The following is a 25,584-nucleotide window of genomic DNA, read 5'->3' as shown; positions in this document are numbered from 1 at the left end:
ATTCTGAGAGAGGCAAGATTGGTGGAAACAGCAGCATGAAAAGGACCGCTTGATTCAGAAGGCCCACGACCTGATTTGAACACGGGGGAGGGTTCTGTTCATCCTCAGAACCAAAATCGGTTCAGTTGGTTTACTTTTATGTTTTATATTTCATTTCTGAGCTCCACCAGAAGCTCTCGGCTGACTCCAGGTCTTAGCTTCATTATCTGTCCCAATATAATTTAATAATCTACAGATAAATAAAAAAATAAATAATAGAATAATAATAATAATAATACATTTTATTTAAAAAGCATCTTTCTTGTCACTCAAGGACATTGTACAGAATAAATAATGTGCTGCCAGTGTTACCGCTGTGTGTAGATATTAATAAAACTCTAGATCATATTTAACCAACAGCTTACCAGAATAACTCTTCCAGATGCTGGAGTAAGTCGTTAGTTTGACTCGTTGTTTGCACTAATCCAGGATGGCACAGAGGTTCTGCCGGTCCCAGGAGGGTCTAAAGATGGGGATCATCTTAGAGAGAGAGAGAGAGAGAGAGAGAGAGAGAGAGAGAGAGAGAGAGAGAGAGAGAGAGAGAGAGAGAGAGAGAGAGAGAGAGAGAGAGAGAGAGAGAGAGAGAGAGAGAGAGAGAGAGAGAGAGAGAGAGAGAGAGAGAGAGAGAGAGAGAGAGAGAGAGAGAGAGAGAGAGAGAGAGAGAGAGAGAGAGAGAGAGAGAGAGAGAGAGAGAGAGAGAGAGAGAGAGAGAGAGAGAGAGAGAGAGAGAGAGAGAGAGAGAGAGAGAGAGAGTGTGAGAGAGAGTGTGAGAGAGAGTGTGAGTGAGAGTGTGTGTGTGAGTGAGTGTCGGATGGACTGAGCTCCCGGCTGCAGAGTTTTGTGTGTAGGGAGGGGCGGGCGCTCATGTGACTGGCCTTCAGCACGAATACAGATATTTACGAGTTTTACTCGTTTCATGCTCGTATTCGTCAAAAATGCTTTATCCGTACCGGATACTCGTCTGAAACGAGTACCCGGCTCATCCCTAGTAGTTGTACTGCATTTCTACTACTCTACTGGCCAACACCTTTAACTTAAGTCATGTGCTTTTAGTGGAGCCCTTGGGTGAAATGGAAACCATTGTATTTACAGCAGCTTGTATGGCCACTTCCATGGTTAATTCCAGGAAGACGGGTGTGGTAGCACCTGGCTGTTGTAAGCAGATAGATTTGAACCTCTCGAGACATTTGTGTTATAGTTCTTCCACCTTCCAGCTAGATTTAGATGCTGTGGGTGCAGTGTGGTGACTTGGGCTTTGAGTTTAGTGTGTCCTTCAAAGACACTTAAAGCCTAATTCTCCACGGGGGAGAGCCACGCACGCACAGACGGAGACGTTTGCCTTCAGACTTCTCCGTCTCCTGGGGAGCAATGCCCCGCCCGGACAGCAGAGGGCGTAGCATTGTCGTGTGGTATCCTGACATGTATCCAGTCCAAGATAGTGTCTTTATATTGTGTTTTTTGTATTTCAGAAACTTTTAACATGGACACATTGGTCATTTATTCTCCTCCACTTCTTCATGCGCTCGTCACCTCCAAACCCACGTTTCCTTTCATTTCCGTTGTAGAGTTAAGGATTGGTGACAAATGATCAACAAGATGTGATGATTCCATATAAATATGAAATATCAATCTGATTGATCTTTGACTGTCTAATTAGAAGATTCTAGTTACTTATACTTATTCAGGGACCACAAACACACTTCAAATTAATCCAGACAGAGTCAAATATGTCTGATACCAGGAACCCGCAGATTAGCTCCGATAGGACCCGTCTAGTCTGAGATCTCTCCAGGTGACGACAGGAAGCTGGAATGCTTGTTTGCTTCTAAGTCTGTTTGTTGGCTCTTTGAAGACTTATTTGTGTTTTTTTCTTCTTCATTATACATTTTATGGCTGGTGCGACTTATACTCCGAAGCAACTTTTAGTCTGGAAAATGCTGTACCTGACTCTGTCTGAATTAATACGAAGTGTGTTTATGGTCCCTGAATAAGCAAAGAGTCCTAAGCTCGTCTGGTTATACATTCAAAGATCAATCAGGTTGATATTTCATATTTAAATGGAATCATCACATCTTATTTGTCATGATTAGATATAGAGTCATTACGCTATCAAGTGTGACGCTACAAGAACTAAACTTTCAAGCATTACAGGAGAACAGACGTCTGTAAAACAAGCATCAAAAGATAAATTCTCGAAATGTCTGCTTGTTTTAACAATAGATTAGACTTTATTGATCCACTTTGCACTCAGAGCAGAGGGATTTTATAGAACAAATGTGCATGTCTACAGATCTAGAACCTTTTCATTTGGAAACAAACGTATTTTTACATAAACACTGAATCTGGATTAACCAATTACAAACAAGCAAGTCAACTTGAAATGACACATCAGTGCTACGTGTTACGTATGTCCACGTAGCACTGATGTAACCCGTGCCTTTTTGTTCTTGAAAGTGTGGGTATATTCCACATCTGTGAGTTTTAATCTTCTGCTTTATGTTTACTGGTTGTTTACTTGTTGTTTGAATGCAGACAAAACAGACGTTCTCACATTTGCACCTGACAAGATCATGCTTGGTCTTAAGCAGCATCAAGGTGTCCTGTTGCCTTTTGTCCGACCATTCGTCCGGACCCAGGTGTACATTTGATTCTGCGGTGCCCGGCATTGTAACCAACTCCGTAAAACACTCTCTCCGGATCATTTGTAAATAAAACCTTTCATTTTCAAGTCCGACCTGGAAAAGGTCATTCATGCTTTAGTGTCACCACACACGGACGTCTGTAGCGGTCTTTTAGCTGGTATAAGTGTAAACCCTGCTGCACGACTGCTCTCTGGAATTCATCAACAACTCATGCATCCAACCCTCTTCACACACTATCTCACTCTGAACCATCAAACACCACAGCCATGGGCGAGGCACCCGTGTGAGATCTTTGCCTCAAAAGCACGCTTTTCCACTTCAAGCACTGAGGGTGCTTAAGTAAATCTTCTCAAACCCACTCGCTCTATAAAGTTTTATGTCCCGCTGCTCCGACGGGTGGAGCTGCTTCATGAACTCAGACCGATCGATGGTTTCCCCCGACTATGTCAAAACCTGCGCTCAGCATATGAGTGACTAGCAAAACTACATCCACGAAGCTGAACTGTTCGGTTTCAACGATGCCATTCGTTTTTTTGTTCTGAGGAACTCGTCTCCTCGCTTTCTATCAGCCGTGAAACCCGCAGCAGGCTACAGCTGCACTAACATCACCGTTATGGCTGCTACTGAGCTGTGTAGCTCTGTTCCTTTTATCCAAGTACTATCAACACATTCTCATGTGAGTATCGAGAGGAAGTTAGTTTTTGCTATTGTTTTATTGCCCGGCCTCGGTCCAAAGCAACGAAGAGGGTGGAGATGAGGTGGAGAAGGGTGTTTAAGCAGGTTGGAATGGGTGGTGTGGTGAATGGTAAATTGCCTGTGTTATACAGCACCTTATGAGGTTGTGCAACCCCCAGGGGGTCAACAACACAGTGCCTAGCCCTAACCATTTGGAACATCACCTTTCTGCAGAGATTATACGGAAATGGGATTTAACACTGGTCTTTCTGTCCAGATGTCTCGTGCTCATGTCCTGATGGTTACGTTGGAAACGGGGACTTCTGTAACAGCGTCCTGACCAGTGTCCTAGCTGCCAACAACGACTTCTCCATCTTTTACAAGGTGAGCATCACAGCCTATTATTTAGGAATTGGATCAGTATCTTGATCATTGTGCATCCAGACGTTCTGGTTCTACTGGTTTATTCAGCATTTCCTCAGTTTTCAGCACCAGGTGATGGATGGAATCCTGATGATGAATAGCAAATACAAAAACTATTTCAGAAGATGAATACTAGAAGAAGTTTGGCAAGGCGTTAAGCCTTTTGAACATCTCTATGTCCTGATGTTTCAATTTTTGTTTTCCATCTCAAAGAATGGATGCATATCTAAAGAGTAGCTCGTCCCCACCAGCGTGTGAATGACTGGTTGTATTGTGAAGCACCTTGGGGGGCTGTAGAACCCTAGAGGACGCTATACAAATACAGACCCTTTCCCCGTGTCCTGTCCGGCTGTAAAGCAAATAGAACTGATATCTGAGTGCCAAAGACACGCCTTACAGTTTTACTCTCACAGGTGGAGCGGCATAGCTTCAGATGCGACGCCTCGCCTGATACCAGAACTTTAGAAGTGTAGTGTAAGAAAGCCATGCAATGCATAGGTCATGACACTGGCCACAGGCATGTCTGTGTTTGCTCGGGAAGCCGTGCTTTCCAAACCAGAACATGCTCCGCTTACGATCTCGCCATGTGGGAGGAACAGTCCAACACGTTCTCACTCCCAGCGCGTCAAAAACAAACGCTTGGTCAGCCACCCTCCACGTCAGACCCAGACGCCAAAAGTGCCCTTTTTCGTTACTTATGTGCGAAAAGGGGTTTTCCCTTATTTGACTGCAGATCCCAATGCAGCGTTACACTGACGTGATGGGATGTCCGCAGCCAGGGCACCAAACAAGCTCATTGTACCTCACCTTAACCTTATCCTCTTATTTAACCTTCCCCTCACCCCATCCCGAACACGTTAGTGATGGTCGCTCTAAAAGCCGGCTCTATGAAGTGAACGGCAGGAGCCGCCTCGTGATTGGTCGAGTTTGGACCGAGCCAACGCGAGGGGGAGGTTTCAACTACCATGGTGGAGGTTAAAAGTAGAGGGTATGTGTAACCTCCCCCTCGCCAGATGGTATGTTCTAACGTTCCCCTTGGGCGGCAAATACGAAAATTGACAGTCAGACTCTGACTGTCAGAGTCAGAATGCAGGGGAAACAAACGCTTGGTCACAGTGAGAGTAACGTTTTAGGTAGCAAGAGGGTTAAGGTTAGGATGAGGGAGAGGGGAAGGTTATAAATAGTGAAACGTTAAGGTTTAGGTGTGGTTAAACGAGGTGGTTCGGTGCCGCATCAGCGGACATCCCATCGCTTCAGTTTTACGCTGCATTGGGATCTGCAGTTAGAAAAGGGAAAAAACCCTTTTCGCACATAAGTAACGAAAAAGAGCACGTTTGGCGTCTGGGGTCTGACGTGGAGGGTGGCTGACCAAACGTTTGTTTTTGACGCGCTGGGAGTGAAAATGTGTTGAACAGCCATAACGAATTCCTGTTTATGTGTTCCTGCAAGTCACAAGTCTCTGTCAGAAACGGAACTTTGTACTTTAATAAAAGGATCATTCTCTGTTTTATACACGACTTTCTCACTTTACAGATCATAACAATCACAGACCAACAGATGTTGTATCCACAGGGAATTTAATAAGACTTGGTCGCTTGACAGTAATGATGAATCTACGTAAATAACCTTTGATGTTTAAACACTTTATTTCAGATCTTAAATACACCAAACAAATCTACTTTGATTTTATTATCAGTCATGTCGCATTTTAATATCAGTATATTAACAATGACAGTTATATCATACTTGGACCACACAGGAAGAGAAAGATGTCCTAATAAGTCACTGAGGACGGATGTAATGGGGGTGGGTGCTTTATGCTGGTGAAGGTTCTCAGTCATCCAGGTCATGGTAATCCAAATGAAGAAGTCCAGTTGCCTTTGGATTATCAAAGAACTTTGTTAACTCCTCCTACTTTTTCTGGCCTCTGATTGGTCCAACACGGATCCTTAAAAGGGAAGACTTTGTAATGCAGTTCCTGCCAAAATGCTGAAAGAGATGTGAGGTCCAGCAGAGAGAACATTAGAACACTTTTAGCGGCATTGAACCAGTTCATTGTTAAAGTGCAACGACTTCATCAGACATAAGAACCAGCCGCCAGCGGACGTCCGGAGAGTATCTCTTGACCAGCCGTGCGTATTTAAAGGAACTACAACCTCCAGAAGCCTAATCATACGCCTTGCCCAGACGGCTTTGCTTGCCGGATCTCCTGAGAACTCTCACCACACGGGTACCGTTGATCTGCACACTGCCGTTGGATGGGCTAAGATTTATTTGATAACTAATCAAACATCATAAATTCAGCCAGATTATTCTTGTAATCCCAGACTTCACATCTTTCTTATGACACCGAACTAAACCAAACCAAACCAAAACCATCAAAGGAGACTGATGTTACAGAATGCCAATGATTGAAAAAGAGCAGGAAGAACATCCCATAATACCAGCTCCATTCTTAAACATATAAAATATACAAACACATATAAAATACACACATATAAAACATACACACACATATATAAAAATACACACACACATATAAAAATACACGCACACATAAAAATACACACACACATATAAAACATACACACATATAAAATACACACACACACACATATAAAATACACACACACATATAAAATATACACACACATATAAAATATACACACACACATATAAAATATACACACACACACATATAAAATATACACACACATATAAAATACACACACACATATAAAATACACACACATATAAAATACACACACACACACACACATATAAAATACACACACATATAAAACATACACACACATATATAAAAATACACACACACACACATATAAAATATACACACACACATATAAAAATACACGCACACATAAAAATACACACACACATATAAAACATACACACATATAAAATACACACACACACACATATAAAATACACACACACATATAAAATATACACACACATATAAAATATACACACACACACATATAAAATACACACACACACACACACATATAAAATACACACACACACACACACATATAAAATATACACACACATATAAAATACACACACACACATATAAAATATACACACACACATATAAAATATACACACACATATAAAATATACACACATACACATATAAAATACACACACACACACATATAAAATATACATACACACATATAAAATATACACACACACATATAAAATATACACACATAAAATATACACACGCACATATAAAATCTACATACACACATATAAAATATACACACACACATATAAAATACACACACATATAAAATATACACACACACATATAAAATATACACGCACACATAAAAAATACACACACACATATAAAATATACACACACACATATAAAATACACACACACATATAAAATATACTTACACACATATAAAATATACACACACATAAAATATGCACACACACATGTAAAATACACACACACACATATAAAATATACATACACACATATAAAATATACATACACACATATAAAATACACATACAAACATATAGAATACACACACACACATATAAAATACACACACACACATATAAAATACACACACACACATATAAAATATACATACACACATATAAAATATACACACAAATATAAAATATACACACACACATATAAAATACACACACACACATATAAAATATACATACACACATATAAAATATACACACACACACATATAAAATATACACACACACATATAAAATATACACACACACATATAAAATACACACACACACATATAAAATATACATACACACATATAAAATATACACACACATATAAAATATACACACACATAAAATATACACACACACATGTAAAATACACACACACACACAAACACGCATATAAAATATACATACACACATATAAAATATACATACACACATATAAAATACACATACACACATATAAAATACACACACACACATATAAAATACACACACACACATATAAAATACACACACACACATATAAAATATACACACAGACATATAAAATACACACACACACATATAAAATATACATACACACATATAAAATATACACACACATATAAAATATACACACACATGAAATATACACACACACATGTAAAATACACACACACACAAACACGCATATAAAATATACATACACACATATAAAATATACATACACACATATAAAATACACATACACACATATAAAATACACACACACACACACACATAAAATACACACACACATATAAAATATACACACACACATATAAAATACACACACACACATATAAAATACACACACACACATATAAAATATACATACACACATATAAAATATACATACACACATATAAAATATACACACACACATATAAAATATACATACACACATAAAATATACACACACACATATAAAATATACATACACACATATAAAATATACATACACACATCGATGGTCTGTCAGTCACTTACCCTACAAACAAAATCAACATCAAATTAAATGATTATTTCACCTATTTAGAACCTCCACCATGTCCAGCATTCAGCAAGTCCATACATTTGACGTAGTCTACTTTTAGATAACCTCTTAAACTGAAAACTATTTCCACACGTCTTTAACTCGTCCTCTCATGAATTCCATTATTAACACCAGAAACTGAATGCAGCTCCGTTTTACGGTAGTCCTTGCCAACTGATGTTTAAAACTGAATTTCCTTCTCGTCCCCCGATCCTCAGATGTTAAAACAAACAGCTTCTGCAAGTTCATTGGTTGATCTTATGCCTTGTACAAAACTAATAATGTGCTTAATACAACAAACTCTTTGTTTTATAATTCAGGTTTAATGAACAATGAATTAGTATGATCCCTTGGATTGGCTTTGTGTACAATTCTTACTGCTCTTTTCTGCAAAATAAACAAAGGCTTTACATTTGTTACCCCACACCACAGCACAATAACCATAGTAAATAGTACTATAATATAGTAATACATAGATTTTTATAAACTACATTTTTGCTTCTGTGTCTAAGTACTGGTAAGTGTTGGTTAGGGTTCCAGACAGAAGGTAGGGGATGTAAGATGTAAATAATCCTGAACTGACCCAACTCTGGTTGCTAGTTGTTGCTTTTCTTCCTCTCTTGTTAAGTTGCTGTTGGACCACAGTGGCTCGTCCTCAGAAGGAAAGCAGCTTGTTGAAGTTTTGACTCACAGGAAGTCGGACATCACGCTGTTTGTCCCTCTTAACTCTGGCTTCACACCAAACCAGGTAAACGTCTACTTCAGTCCTTTAATATTTGCTGCCCTTCAGTAGATAAAGAAAATAATGTGAGATCCTTGGTGTCAAACAAAAAGGTGAGCTCTTTTTTATACCTGTACCATCAAGCATGTTGACTGCAGCTCCCAGTAAGATTGTTCTATCCATCCATTATGGAAACCCTGTCCATGCAGGGTCACATGGGGTGGGTGCTGATCGCCAGCAGTCTTCAGGCAAACAGGCGTGGTACACCATGGACAGTTTGCCAGACCATCACAGGGCAACACAACGACACACACACACACACACACACACACACACACACACACACACACACACACACACACCTAATGGTAACTTAGAGAGAAACCAACCAACCAACTAACCAACCCACTTAGAGAGTCAAACCAAGGACCTTATTGCCTCGAGGCAACAGCGCTAACGACACTGTGCAGTTCAGGAAGATTGTTCACACTTGGTGTTACGACCCGGCTCGTGGGATTGCAACATAAGGAGTAGGCTAAGACACGTTGTGGGAGATAAGAGTGTTTTTCACTTTAAAATCAGCCTCCAACTGGCCTCACCTCTGCCACACAGGCAGGAGCCATCAAAAGCCACTTTTATAAGACAAACCATCGCGTCATTACAGAGTGATGAATCCAAATTTGTGGGTCTTGTAAACACGGCAAGGAGCAAGGGGGAAAGGTGATAAAACTCGATTCTGATGCTCTTTGCCTCGTAGTAATATTGCTGCATGAGCCCCTCGCCTCTGACGGCTAAACGCATGTCAGCCCCGCTAACCCCTTTGGAGCGAATATGGGAGGCCCCCCACTAAAGAGGGTGGTCGCGTTAGTGACATGTACTGCGCGCCGAGTGCCGGCCAGAAGGGATATAAACACAGATAAACATGGCCTCTCACTAGTATCTTTCAACCACCTACAACATGGCTAACTGGACGCACGCAGAGACCATGGAGCTTTTGGCCGTGCGAGCGGATGAACAGATTAGTCGCCTTTTTACGGGGACGGTGAGGACAGCCAGCTGTTCGACAGAGTGGTGAAAGCACTGGCTGAGCGGGGCATCAAGCGGGTCAAAAAGCAAGTCACATCAAAGCTAAAGGTCCTGAAAAAGAAATGTCATCAGTCTGACGTGTCTTCCGTCTGACGCTGAATGCGCGACCCTGTAAGTCACATGTGGGGGGGCCGCCCAGCGACCTCCCTTTATCCCATCTTGGTTTGAGAGGTGCCCGATGGCAATTTATTCTAGCTTCAGCTTTGCTACTGTAAATGCCAAAATCCTCCCCAGGGAGCTGCGGCAAATCCTGTGTTGCAAACGCTACGGTCCTGTAAAAGCAGCTAAGGAGATCTCTGATCAGTCTCATCTGTTTGGTTACACCAAACAGCCTTTTGTGCTGCACCCACAGCCCCTCATGATCATGACCAGCCAAACAAAGCCAGACCAATGGTGACAGAGGGATGTGGGCATGGACCTTTGAGGCAGCCAATCAGCTGGTCGCACTGGCACAGCAAAATGTGTTTGTCAGATGGGTGCATGGCTCCTCTCCTTTGAGGAGATGTAACACTCAGTCAACAAGTCGACTGCTGGTTCTGAAAACTCCTATTCAGATGTCTGAACTAACACTCCCCTCATTCATCAGCCAAGTTAATAAAATGATTAGCATGTGATTAGCCACATTGTGTGACAGAACAAATCGTTTCTCAGCTGTCTTCATGACATTAGGGTCACATCTTCCATTCTGAGGTGACCCATTTTTTCAGACCTCTTCCTCTAAAGTCCAACTGGGACTGAGGTGACAGTACAGACTGATTGGCTGGCTGAAATTCATGCCTACGTCCTCTGATTGGTGAGTAGAATCAGGCAGCGGGGGTTCCCAGCTGATGCAGTTTCATGCTGGATGCTGTTAGGTAAACATCTCTGTCTGTAGCACGAAGCTCCCGCTCAGTGGAAAAGGGAAAAGAGAGCCGTGGGTGTGTCTTCAGAGCAGCAAGAACATGTCTGCACGGAGCTCTCGTCACAGCAGTGTATTATTCTCTAACAAATGCATTTATAGGTCAGACTCTGAGCTACTGCAGTGAGTTTTATACCAACATTTATTTTATGGCTATGGGACACAATCTCAGCTGCCCCAGATTCTGTAAAACAATAATCCCCAGACTGGTATCGGTTTTTTACTTCATTGATAACCATAATAATGTATATAGTTCATTGATGCAGATCTGTGCATCATTCTGTAGAATTCCTCTATAGAAATGTATGATTTTCTTTCCTTAACAGAATGGTCTCTTACACAGAGTTTTCTACACACAATTCATACAGAAATAAAGAAATGTGTTTGTTTCATTTATTATTTGAGTTATCAGACCTCCATCTTGAATGTATATTGTGGGAAAGTCCACCGACTTAAATGCAGTAATGTGTTTCCATATCCTGCAGGGTTGTGAGTTTTCACAGAATTATTATAAATAAGCCAGTTCTGCTCATAAACATTTAGATGGGCCTAAACTGTGATGCTGTAGGGATAAAAAGCAGGAATGTGGCCCGTTATTAGGAACCAGGGAGCAGAGACAATCATCCTGACTTTAAAACCTTAAACCTGTTCACATCAAACCTGTTAAAACCGTCATGTCTCTCATTTATCTGCCCCAAATCATGACTTTTTCAGGAAACACACGGATAAGAAATGTGTTAATATTACGGATGTGTGAGCTGAGTGAAGTTGGCTTCCAACCCCCTCACAAGTCCACGCTGATATAGTGGTTAGTGCTTTGTGATGTGGGTGGGAAGCCAGCTTCACTCAGCTGCTGAGGCTGGTCTACTGAGTAAAGGACAGACAGCAGCAGCTCTGTTACTTTTAACTTCAGTGAGACCGACAGAAATGTACATTTCCAGCTTAGTTTTGTCTAGTCTCGGCTCGTTAACCAAAACTCCCGTTTATCTCGTCATGTTTTAGTCACCAAAGAGCTATTTTTAGCTCGTCAGCGTCGAGTTTTTGTTATGAAAAAATAGGTGTCAACAAAATCTATTAATCATTGTTTTCATTAACAAAAACAACACTGCGTCACAGCTACTCAGTTGGAGGAGAGAGATCATGTGCACGGGATTTCCACATTTCAGAGAAGTCCTTGGGAACGTCTGAACAAAAACTGCCCGTACAAGCCCGAACCGAAGTAATCGAACCCCGACTGTACTGACCCAGATGTTAAAGCAGCTATAGATGCTACTGCTGTAGTCGATTTGTGATGTGACAAATGCAAGAATGAGGGTTTCAGGGACAGAGAAAGAAAGGAAAGTTCAAAGTATAACAAAATGTAATCCAATCACGTGACAAACATGGTTATCCAGAGCACTTCCACCACCGACACAGGGCCAGCTCAACCCAGTTTGGTGCCCCAGGCAAGAGTATTTCCTATCCAGCTCTGGTGTCGCAGCTGGATGGATAAACATTCCAGAAAAAAACACAAGTTATAAAAATACCTTTATCAGTAACACACGGTGTCCTAAACTAACTTATTGACTACGTAACAAGTTTCAAACCACACATATTAATTAATCAAACCAGCCCACCATAAAAATGTAATATTGATAATCAACTCTATACTGCTTACACTATAAAATTAATATGCATAATATATTTAATTTAAGACATTTAACTGCACGTTTGCATTGTATGTTTTCGTGCATGTGGTTCACATGTGTGAACATAAAGAACAAACTAGAAATTCACTGAAAAGAAAGCTAAATGACTTCATATTCATATTAATTTGGTGAAAACACACGCTCGCTATTAGTGGCTTTCACTCCGAGATGTAATCCCAAAATGGATAATTTCCTTCCGTTATATCAAGAGAAGAGACGAAACCTTTGTTAACGCATTAAGACTGTTTTCTTTACCTGTTGGGTTTTGGCAAGGTGTGCTGGCAGCAGCAGGAGCGACCGGGATGCAGTCCAGTCTATTTTAAATAAACAAACATGATTTGTAACAGAAAAGATGCTGAAATCAAGCAAGGCGTGTAGCTCACAAAGCACCCACGTCACGTTAGTTCTATTGGAACCACAGAAAGTCCCAGCCTCGGAGTAGGAGCTAAAATGTTTCTAGGAACTGCGGGAAAAAGGTTCCTAGTTCCTATCTGTCTGAATGCATGCAAAAGGGGGCTGGTTCCTGACAAGTTTATAGAACTACAAAATTTTCGAACGACCGAAAGCCCCTATAGACACCCAAGCAAAGTTGAGTCCTCCCCCTCCCGGAACATCCCCCTACCCCGAGATGGAACAGAAGTGTTGTTGCCAGTACAGGAGGAACCAAGTTCCACCCGAGGCCCTTGAGCCAGGGCCAGGCACCGCTGCATGCTCGTGCCGGCAGCATACAAGCCAGTACCCCATCTCCAGGGCCAGCTGAGATCCCCATCCGGGGACGACCACCATCTCCTCACCCAAACCCACCCAAGGGTGAAACAGCTATCAGGCAGCAACCTGTGGTTACCGTCAAGACCTCCCAAGGCCCCACACATGGCCGTCAGAAGTCCACCCATCGAGGCCACCCAAGTGCCACCAGAGTGGGGCAGCATCCACGCAGCCCACAGCACCATGTTGGACAATTTCAATGACCCTCCCATCAGTTCAATTCAATTCAATTAAATTTTATTTACATAGCACCAAATCAGGACAAGAGTCGTCTCAAGGACCTTCACACAGTAAACATTCCAATACAGGCCAGTTCATTTAGCCAATCAGAAAAAGGTTTCCTATATGAGGAACCCAGCAGGTTGCCTTGAGTCAATTACTAGTGTCAGGATCTTTACAGCAATCCTCATACTAAGCAAGCATGTAGCGACAGTGGAGAGGAAAACTCCCTTTTAACAGGAAGAAACCTCAAGAGAATCCTGGCTCAGTATAAGCAGCCATCCTCCACGACTCACTGGGGATGGAGAAGACAGAGCACATACACACACACACACACACACACACACACACACACACACACACACACACACACACACACACACATATACCAAATAGTGTTTCTATGGTTACATTGTGATTTCTTAGTAAATATTCTATTTGGTGAGAGATAAACTTTATTGTATTTATCCTCGTGAATCTATAATTAAACAGATAAACTAGTAGTAGCACATTCAATGTCAAGAAAAGCAAAACGTTATTTTCAGGAGAGGGAGAATGTTTAAATGGTTAGCAACAGTGTTCAAGTCAAGAGCATGCCATCACTGTGTCAACCTAATGAGGAAATATACAATCAACATTGTTTTACTGAAAAATCACACGATAATAAATCACAGTGAATTTAGGGCCAACCACAGCCTTAAAACATCTGCTGAAAATGCCCAAGTCCATACTTATGAGAGGTGGGATTACCTTCTTATGGGGTGTATCTCAGTGTCTGAAATGTCAGCCAACAATGAGCTGCTGACTAGAAAATAATCCAAACGTGAATGAGAGTGATGGACGTGTGAGAAAAATGTATACTCTCTACGGTTAGGATGATGAGATCGCCATGCATCACAAAGCCCATAATCACTCATGTACTGTTTAACTATGTTAGTGGATTGCCAACTGCGCTGAGTCCCAACCATACTGAGTCTGTCTGTTAAAGAGTTCATACCAAAATTAAAATCGCCTCCAAGTATAAATGGACAGTCCAAGTGTTCGGAGAGTACAGAGAAAACATGATGAAAGAATGAAGGGTTGTCAATATTTGGACAGTATATGCTGACAATACATAAGCTTTGGTTCTGTATAGATATTTTTAACATTATAAATCTACCCTGTGGATCTAAAACTGTGTCCACTACTGTAAAATTGATGTTTTTGTGAATTAACCCTTTGATACATAATGGTTACTACAATGGACAGGTACTCAAAATTGTTATTTATTTATTTTTTGCTATTAAGCATAGCTGTTGAAAACTTTATTGCATTTGAGCCCCTCCATTTGGACTTCAGTAAGTCAAGCCAACATATTTCATGTTCAGAATGCACGCTGTCCACTGAGGTGGACATGTATTGTAATAAATTATTTGTAAAATATTAAATATTACAAAAATTATTTGTTGAAATTTGTTTCATTCACACCTAAAGATGAATGAAAAAAATTGTACAAAAAAATCATGGTTGAAGATTTCATAAATCATGCATCAAAGGGTTAAACATCTTTGCCTAGAGTTGTAGCAGTCAGAGCACTGTTTGAGTCTTTCAATAAAGAGACAGCTGTTCCCAACACTCTCATCAATCCTTTCATCACACAGCCAGATGCTACATTACATATACACATTTATTGAATTTTTTTTATTCTGCAATTTTGCAACCTGTATAGCAGATTGTGCCCCAGGTGGCCGCCTGTGTCGCCTGTCAGCAAAACCGCCCCTGCACCAACACATTCCCCCTTCACATTTCTGTCTTCCCTCTCAAATATGCCAATCTAGATCCGGCCCTGCTGGTGAACATTGAAGGGAGAAGCAAAAGGAGACAGACGTTTGTTTTTAAGATGGTGGATCGGAGCTGTAGTGTTGAGTTCAGCTCTGTTCTTTCCCCCACATGCAATACTCAGTGTGTGCACATAACAAAAGTCTGTTGCACCCCCTTTGTTCTCTAATTTAAAACTTGCCTAAACTGCAGTGCTTTTTACTCTCATGAGGCTCTATGTTAGCATGCTAGCTAGCAGCTACATGTTGTGTTGACTTAACTCCCCACCTGCCATAGATTGTGTGGCATTATGGTGTTCCCATACAACAATGAGTAATAATGTAGTGGAACTTGTTAAAATTAAAACCAAGCCTTTGTCATTAAGGTAGAAAATCTCTACCTCAGGATGAAACATAGACAAGCTGCCCACTTTACAAAAATATTATTTACAGAATATCAGGCTACCAACAACCCACATTCATCTAGTTTCCTCTACAACCCTGTGGTTCTGTTTCTTACTGCACTAGAACAATAACTGTAACTCCAAAAAGGTTCAATCTACACAAAGTTTTCTTTTTTACCAAAATGTAAGTTACAGTACATAAACGACACAAATAACTTAATTTAATGCTGAAATAGTTCTTGTTCTTTATGTAACAAACACTTCAAAGTAACATTATGAATTTGAGTAAAATAATATAGCCAATTCTGCATAAGGCTGTAGAGTTAAGGATTTACTACATGTTTATTAAATGATCAATAATATGTTATATTTCATATACATATGGAATATCGATCTGATTGGTTAAGCGTTTAATCAGAAGACTTTAGTTTCTTTTACTTATTCAGGGACCACTTCACATTAATTCAGACAGAGTCAAGAATAAAGTTATAAAAATTATTTGAATTCTCTTTTCTAAACTAAATGATTGTACATGACAAGGTATGAATGACATGATGGTTGCACAGATAACTTGCTAAAGTGATGGAATGGAAGCTGGATGTTTTAGCAGAACCTTGTGAGTATCTGAGATTGAACTTGTGAAGTTTGAGTTGTAAAATAAATTTGGCTGTACGGCTTGGTAAGCTAAACTTTATTTATAAAACCATCCAACGCAATCATGATACACACCCTTTGTGTGACGGTTGCCCACCGGCGGTCCGGACGAAAGAGGCCCGTGTGGTGAGGTTCACCAGACGTCGAAACCACAGGAACCCAAAGAGGCGCAGTTACTTTGAATTCAGGTTTCTAGTACGGCCACGAGGTACAACCAGGGTCTGCAGGTTAGAATGTCAGAAGTGTTGAGTGGCTCCTAAAAGAGCCGTTGTGTCTGAAATCACTCACAAGCGTTGCAGAGAGCATTTGACCTTGGGGTCAATAGAATGGATGGTCTCAAAATGCTTGTTCACCTGACTGGCCTTGTTTAGTGAACGGCAACGACTGACTAGGTCAGGACGTGATTCCTGTATTTATCAATTTTTGTTTATAAACTTAGACGAATCAGAATGTGATACGTTTAAAAGACATTACCAAAATATCTCAGAAGTCTCGCCTTCACTCACATACTGAGAGGTTAACTCTTAGTGGAAAAGTTATAAAAGTTTCGTGAAATGAATGTTAAAACCTTAATATTAATCGTATGATGCACGAGTAAACTGATAGATGAACTTGTTAAACCAACAAACACGGATCTGGTGCAGTTTAAGATCTGAAATGAATCATTACAGGAAAAATATTCATTTTAACACATCATTATTAATGCTCACATTATTCACACACTTTAGGATTTAACAGGAGAGACACTTATGCAATTATCATGTTATAAAAAGTCATTTATGATTCAAGGAAGATGAACTTTATTCAGAGTGTGCAGAGAGTCTCGTCTCCTGCATGACTTTTGTTCCAGCCAAGCAAAGGTTGCTAGGCTCATTACGTCTCTGTATGTCTTGCACATGTGGTAGAAATGACAATAAATGACTTTGACCTTGACTTTATCTGGTGACAAGACCGTATGCCGTGCTTCTTGTTTGGAGGCCAGACAGATGGGGTGTTTGTGTCTGCAGATTCAAAAGTCAGTTTCTGTTTGCACTGATGTAAATACTTGGCTTTTGGGTACATTACAATGTCCGTTTCACTACTCCCAATATAATATCATCACTGCATCTGGTTTACAACAATGTGTATCCTTAGTTAACTGATGTTTCAAATATGGTTTTACTCACAAGGGTCTTCTATACACACACACACACACACACACACACACACACACACACACACACACACACACACACACACACACACAAAACGTAAAGCCCTAACAATCTTCAACATCTCCATGAAAAACAAGAATCCTGTACTGTGCCCAGTATACATCTCAGACCACTAGCGGAACAAATCAGAACCAGACCAGGGTCGGAGCAAATGCCCGAGCCCTCCCATGATAATATGATGTTAGATGTGGCTCCCTGTATTTGGTGACTGAGCTTTCAGTGATAGTTGACTGATCTAACAAGATGTTACAACATGACGACGGTGGCCGACTGACCAGCTGTGAATTCTGGAGAAGAACGGCGCTGTTGGCCTTCCCCCACCCCACCTGTCGGAGATCCCCCAGGCTGCAGGAACGTCCAGCCTCCCACCCAGTGGACCGGTACGACCACTTCTCACTTTGGATTTTTCCAGTCATTTATTAGTCAAAAATTTGGAGATTTCTGATAACATACCTGTCCGTCCTCAAACATCAGCCATCCACATCCACGCGTCGCTGGCCCTCCCGATGCGCCGGACTCGCGCTCCATGAGGGGCTGCATAAGGTGCATCACTGCCGTGAGGCTCGCCATGCATACGGCACCTTCAGTCCAGACACAGGGAAGGAAAATAAGATGCTATCCAACACCGTGCTCGTTCCCGACTGACAGCAGCAACATCTGACCAACCAGTGGTTTAATAATCCAACAGGCAGGTGTCCGTGGAGCTGGATAGATGGCACCCCAACAGAAACATGAGCAGGCACAAGAAAGAAAAGGTCAAAACAAGAGGAATGCTTAATGAGAAAGTGGACACGTTGTTAAACATCTCAGCTGCTGCAGACCACGAGACAGAAGAGAGGATAATCTGTCCGTGTGGACTCACTAATCGTGTTTTGAACTAATAAAGAACAGAGAAGGCTGTTGAAATGCTTTCTGCAGGGGGTTTTATTAAGATGTTTTACTGACATGAGTCACCATGCTGCAGCTGGTTGTCTATGAAGCGTACCGAGAGGAGGGGTGAGGGAGTGAGTAGCTGTAATTAAGAGATTATGCTTGGATGTTTGTTCAATCGTTAATAATTAAATATTATGAAGGACATTGTGTGTATTAAGAGGGAATTCCGTTAAGACCGTCTCAACGCTCTACGTTACAGCTGTGACTGCACCGCTACCGGCTACATGATCAGCAGCTAAAGATGGTTTTAGTAGTTTGGTTTTATGTGTAAGTAAAATCAATAACAATGACAAAAGTTTCTGATTATTTATGGAGGAAACCCGTCCTCCTCTCTGCAGGAAGACTGCAATAACTTAGCCGTAGCTCCATCAGTGAGTCCTTTTGAATGGAAGCCAGGGCTGAGTCTTCTCTGGCTGAGACAAGCTAGTGACGGGGTGGGCGGAGTCTCGTAACGATGATCATCTTCTCTGGAACAGTCCGTCTTGCAAATGGAACTGAAATAATCCCTGAGGCCAAATCAATTTCTTCTTCTCTGTCAGCCACATGTTGTTATCTGTTGACATGTGATGATGATGATGATGGTGGACAGCTGGTGATGAGTTTTACCCATAATGCACTTCAAATTCAATTCAAATTCAATAATACTTTATTAAACCCAGAGGGAAATTAGAGTTTCAGTACAGACGATTCTGAGATCAGACATAAAAACATAGACACATGACAAGAATTGGTGACTGTGGTCATGTGCAACCTGAGTGGCGCTACTGTAACAGATCAAAAAGGTTTATATGAGGATAATTACACAACACAAGTGTCCACTAGGTGGAGAGGTAGGGTTGGGACTCTCCTCACTTCAGTGCGTGCAGCCGCATGGGGCCGCACTCATCACCTCCGTTTGGACAGGGGAGGGAGATGATGGGTTAGAGGGCACATTGACTCCAAGATACGGTTCCACGGCCTTCACCGGTCACAGTCCCGCCCAGGCTGGGATAGGAAGAGTTTCCATAGCAACAGCAGCATTCCACATTTCTTCTGAGGTGAGTTTACACTTCAGCCTCACAGGCTCAAGGGCACCAGATTCAGATAAGAATTGTTTTGGGGCCAGACAGAGATAATTTCCTCTCTGCCTTAGTGTTCTGTTGGTCTTCAACCCCTCTAGATCCAACAATGGCGTAACTAATCTATCCCAATCCGTGCTGATCCGTCCACTTGCTCCTTGATGGAATCTACCTTCTTTGTCAGAGCCTGAATATCAGCCAAAGTTCCAAGATTACGACTCGACAATTATACGAGTTAGTGCGTTCACAGCACAATGCAATCCATCCCTGAGCTCCGGGATTGAGCCAATATTCCTCGAAAGCTTGTTAATTTTCCAGTAAGCCAGGTAACCGCTCAGGCCAAACAGCAGGAATCCCGACACCGAAACGACGAATATCCAAGAAAAAATTTTGTCAATCACGTTGAGAGACCAACTGACCAGGTCCATTTTTAATAGTTTCCAGTTTCCAGAAAAAATGCAGAAAGCGCTGTGCACACAAGACAGGACAACGAGCCTTGGGATAAGGAGGGAGGGAGAGGAGAAGAAAGCGTCAGTGCTCTCCAAGAGCCGCAAAAGACACTTTTGGAGATCCACTTGTAAATTAGCAGGTCCTGAAGTTACACGTGAGAGTAAAAATAAAGCCAGTCATGCAGCTCAACATTTTATTCAGTATATTACACCTACGACATGACTAAGTCCGTCGGTCTTGCCATGTCAGCAGCCATGATTCAATCCTGACTGGAGCAGCCTACACAAACCCAAATATACCTGCATGAGAGGCATTACTAAAAATGAAGCTCCTTCTCCTCTGAACGCAAGTTATGGAAGTGCTTGTCTTCTCAGCATCCATTGTTTGTGTTAGAGGCGCCGTTCCCTCTCATCAGCCTTGTTGCAGGGGCGGGGCCCGTTGAACCCCCCCCCAACCCCCTCTGAAGCCCCACCCCTGGCTCAGACACTGCCCCACCTGTCCGTCGGAATGCCAGGTAAATGCTCTTGTGTAGCTGTAGATAATTTGGGGCTTTAAAGGAGCTGGAGAGGGGGTAGGAGACAGTTGCCAGCCGAGGAATAAGGTGGATAAGTACATGGCACTCGTTATGGGAAGTTACAGATGTAAACAACAACACTTGTTCCCATGATTGTCTTTGTTTCTCTTGATTATGATGGGGATGAAATACCAATAATCCTTTTTGTTTATGTATTCAGAAGTTTTTGTGTATTTTACTGAGTCACAGCTTTCTGATATCCAGTAGTGTTGGATTTGTCTCTACTAAATGAGGCCTAAACCAACCTTGTGACTGCAGGTGCATTACTTATTACGCTCAAATGAACTGGTCCCATTTCAGAATGATGCTCATGAAACAACTGTGTTTTCTACAAGGAGAACTTTTACTTTGAGCTCAGTAACGTACTCTTTTTATGAAGCTAGCAGTGCATATGTGCCGGTTGGAATGTACTTCACAACCAAACAAGGTTCATCTGATGGCCTATGTGTTTAGGAGAATTTGATGCCTATAAGCTCGTTTAAACGTAGTTTTGTTGTTTATCTTTAAAGCAGAGTCATGGCATTTGTTGGTTTTTGTTCTGTTCGTGTGTTTTAGACTCTGTCAAGAAGAGATCTGGAGTATCACATCTCAGCCAATCACAGCAGACGACTTTTCAAAGACCTGAGAAATCAGGAAGTCATTGCGTCAAGGCTTGGGTTAAACCTGACAGTTACGCACTGCAACGAGGTCAGAACACACACTGGACATAAATGGTGCTAGATGACACAGCTATCACACACACACACACACACGCACGCATGCACACACACACACACACACACACACACACACGCACGCACGCACACACACACACACACACTATATTTATATTGCCAATGTTTTGTTAGCTGCATAATGCTGCTGCTGCACTGCAATTTCTCCAGCCTGATGGACTCCTTCAGCTTTACCCAGTAAGTTTCTTGCCCCACACACGCCAGGGGACACACTAGACCTCGTTCTTTCCCTGGGTCTAAATGCTGACAGTGTTTGTCCTGAGGACATTTATATTTCTGATTATCATTGCATTTTCTTTATCTTGTCAGTGTTGGGTAATTTTATTAGTCAATCCAGGATTACTTCAAATAAAGTCCAACACACACAAGGGGGTTAGAGATATAAGGTTTTAGATTATCAATACCATTTACCAATAATCAATCACCAATAATCAACAACCAGACTGCAAAATCGGAGAGAAAGAAGATACACACCAGTGGGCTGTCTGTTCGGTCTCTCGACGAGCAGATGCTTGCAAAAAGGATTTATTGAAAAATTACATAGCACACACACATTAAAGATAAACACACCCACCCCCTTCACAGAAAGAAAAACTTTCCCAGGTGCTTGGTATATCAGAGAAAGCTCCGTCTGGACTTCACTAGGGAGCTTTTGTGAAAACAGGTCCTGCAGACCTGCAAAGCAAGGTCGAGCCTCCCTGTCGGAGCTACAGAGTAATAACAAAAAATACTGAGCGTGGAATGAACCTTCGTTTGATTTAAAAACACCAGATGGTACCCAGACAAGAACATTTCCATACATCCAATTCAGGTTTTACCCAACATTCCCCCCTGTTCAAACGAAGTTCATCCTAACTAACTGGTATAATAAAAACAACAACGATTCTATGATTATGGGTAATGGTCGCAGCTGCAAAGATTCAACCTCTAGCACACAGAAGACCACAAAAGAAGTAGTGACCTTCATAAAAGGCTGTAAAAATAAGTAACAACCTGTAACAAAAATAAAGCAGCTTCAATAGTTGGCAACCTGTAAGAAAATGGATGATTATAGCAGTGATCATGTCAAACTCAAGGATTATACCAAAAAATCAAACAATAACGATTATAATGATTAAGTAAAAATATAAAATAACATAAAATCAACTGAGCTGATTACCAGGACACCCATCAACAATGGTTACAGAAACTGCAGTTTACATTGTATACATCATAATGAAACCATCTTTATTAGGCAACATATGAACTAAGGCATCTGTCATTAGCTTGTCAACCATTCTCTTACTTCAAACAAGACTTAAACACAGCTTAAAACTGAGCTAATCATGACCATGATAAAGATAACAGTAACAAAGATTGTCACAAGAACCGATACCAATTTCTCTTTTGACAGCCAATCTATGAGGCATGGGAGGTGTCAGGGGGTTACGCAGCTCTAATTGTGGCAGAGTCGAGGTTCACAGGGCTTAGCAGTCGGGACTATGTGGGACTGTAGTGGGGGCAAAGCAATGTCTTTTTGGTCAGGGAGCCATGAAACCAGACGGCAGATTTGGGGCGCTGGAATTTGACATCGTTGGAGGCAGGTCACAGTGTCGTGTGGACGGGCTCAGGAGGAGCCTCAATCACCAGGTGTCGATTCCGTTGCTCCCCCATCTGCTGCTGTTTCCACTCGTTCTGTCAGTTGCTGAGGGGCGGTTCCAATGTAGAGTGCGACCACCAACATCAGCAGAGGTATGGTGGACCCTGCAAGCTTAAAGCAGATCGTTTACTTATCTGCTGTCATCGGTGAGCTCGCATGAGGATAGCGCAGTCGTGGTGGCCCCTTTCAGCAGTTCCGCAGCAGTGGGAGGGATGATGAGTGACCTTCAGATGCCCCGTCTGTTAGCAGCACTTGCATCAGGACCCCATTCTCCTTGGTTTCACGGCCTGTGGCGACAAAGCACAAAAGAGTCTGTGAGATCACTGTGGATTTTGACTTGTCTTCAGCAACGACCATCCAATATTCCTTCTGATCAGTCCAATCGGGACCCCCAGTGGGGCTGAAATTCACCAGAAACTGACCACCACAGTCCACATGGTATCATCCTAGGCTTGAATCAAGACCACACACACACATATGAGGTCAGCACACAAACAGGACGAAGAAGGCTGGGCCCTCTCGAGTTACAGAGTTACAAAATACTGAGATGGACAGAAAATGCCCTGAGACATTCTTTTATGAGTTAAAAAGGACCATGAAAAACCAGAAAAAAAACCTAGAGAAATCTGACCATTTTTTGAGTGCAGAAAAAATGTCAACTGTTGTGTTATCTCCACCTCCTTCCTTAACTACAATGTCATCTGCTTTGGAACTGTATCAGACTTCTTGTCAGCTTCTGATTCTAGTCACACCTGATACCCAGGATGAAGATTATTTGCACTGTTTGGATCAGAGTCCTGCACTGAAGCCCTAGGCCCTCGGGTCGCGCTTCGGGCCAACAACTGTGTAATTACCTCGGACATGGGCTGGGCGCCTTTATTTTTAATCGAATTCATTAAAAAAACTTGAAACACAAACGCAGCAGTTGAGCCCTGCGTGGGACTGTTTTCTTCATGCTGCTCCCGCTGAATTTCGGACCATTACCACCTGCAACCGCAACGTGTGTGTTACACTCCCGCCCGCAACCGCAAAACTCGGAGAAATTATTACCTCACAATAAAAGAGATGTATTGAGTTTGCGTCCTCTCTGGTCCTGGAGAAAACATGTCACAACCCGCGGCTCTTCCATCCATCTGATGCGGCTCTCTGTGCTTGTAAAATAATGAATGGATATTTAAATAAAATGCTTTATATTTTACTGCATTAATTTTATATCTGTAAGTCAATTCTATGTAAAGATTGTCTGCGTAAACCTGACAGGCCCAACCCGGTCTTACTGTGAGACCGTGTTGACGGGTCATGCTTGTGCGTAATCATATGCGCTTTCTGAGCTGAAGAGATTCTGGGATTCTCCTCAGACGGCTCCTGGATGTGTCGCCACATTGGAGACAGGAACAAGCGCTATTCAGCCAAAGTTTCAGAATCGGGGAACATTTTCTAAGTGACAAGTCTCTCTGAGAGACCGGGTTTGGAAAACACTCCCTTCAGTGGGAGGAATCTTCCCGCATGCGCTCTGGTTCTGCAACGCGCTCAAGCCAATCTCCACAACTTCAGCTCGCTGTGCACATATGCGCTGACAGTGAGCTGCGCTGAGCAGCTCAGATGTTCAGATGGGAATCTTTTCTTGGGTGATTTAGCTACATCTGCGATGTGCGTAGAATAAAATGTCAGATCGTCTGCATGCGTCGGGGTAATTCTTTCTGTTCTTTCTCCGTCAAAATAAACGGTCAAATACGGGAACTATCCGGTCAACACAAGCCCTGCTTTTAACTGTTCTGTTTTCTTGTCAAAATTGTTGGAAAGAGATAAAATTTAACTTGATTACCACCAGAGCCAGTGCGCCGTCATCTCCGTGACGGTAAACGAGGGAAACACAAATTGATCGGATCCTGCACGTCTTTTAACACATTGGTCAGGATTGACGCACTTTGTTTTCATTTAGTTGGTTGAAAAAAAAGTTGGGCTCGGGCCGGGCCAGAGAATCCTGAAAACCTTTTCGGACCGGGTCGGGCTGGGGCTCCACCCCTCGGGCCGGGCCGGACACGGGCTCAGATTTTAGGCCCGTGCAGGGCTCTAGTTTGGATTATCAATAAGCTTGTCATCAGTGCTATTTGATGAATTGTACATGCAGTTACAAGCTAGATGTCCCTTCTTGTGGCAGTTCCAGCAAATCGCATCTCTGCCATTATAGAATACTTTGCCTCTGGGCCTGGGATTCCGTTTGCCTCTTGGTACAAAACGTGACTGATATCCTGCATGTGCTACCATGTTATCTGGGCTAAGGAATGTATTGTTTGTACTGGTCGAGGTCATGTTTGTCATAGCATGCGTAATTGGTCCACTGCATCTGCAACAGCCTCTTGGTTTGTGGACCCAAAATTTCTCTACAA

The 25,584-nt window shown here is 42.0% G+C and overlaps 1 protein-coding gene across 2 annotated transcripts in view; it reads left to right on the top strand.

Annotated features, from left to right (window-relative positions):
• stab1 (stabilin 1) overlaps positions 1 to 25,584 on the top strand; it is a 263,769-nt gene that overhangs the window by 223,439 nt on the left and 14,746 nt on the right. For both annotated transcript variants that reach the window (XM_070554590.1, XM_070554589.1), the window contains 3 exons: positions 3,634 to 3,740; positions 8,990 to 9,109; positions 21,377 to 21,508. In XM_070554590.1, the coding sequence (XP_070410691.1) occupies positions 3,634 to 3,740; positions 8,990 to 9,109; positions 21,377 to 21,508 (359 nt within the window). The remainder of the gene's footprint in view (positions 1 to 3,633; positions 3,741 to 8,989; positions 9,110 to 21,376; positions 21,509 to 25,584) is intronic.

This window comes from Nothobranchius furzeri, chromosome 9 (genome assembly GCF_043380555.1).
Source record: "Nothobranchius furzeri strain GRZ-AD chromosome 9, NfurGRZ-RIMD1, whole genome shotgun sequence".
NCBI lineage: Eukaryota > Metazoa > Chordata > Actinopteri > Cyprinodontiformes > Nothobranchiidae > Nothobranchius > Nothobranchius furzeri.
The sequence above is the reverse complement of the archived record's forward strand: the minus strand, read 5'-3'. Positions and strand labels throughout refer to the sequence as shown.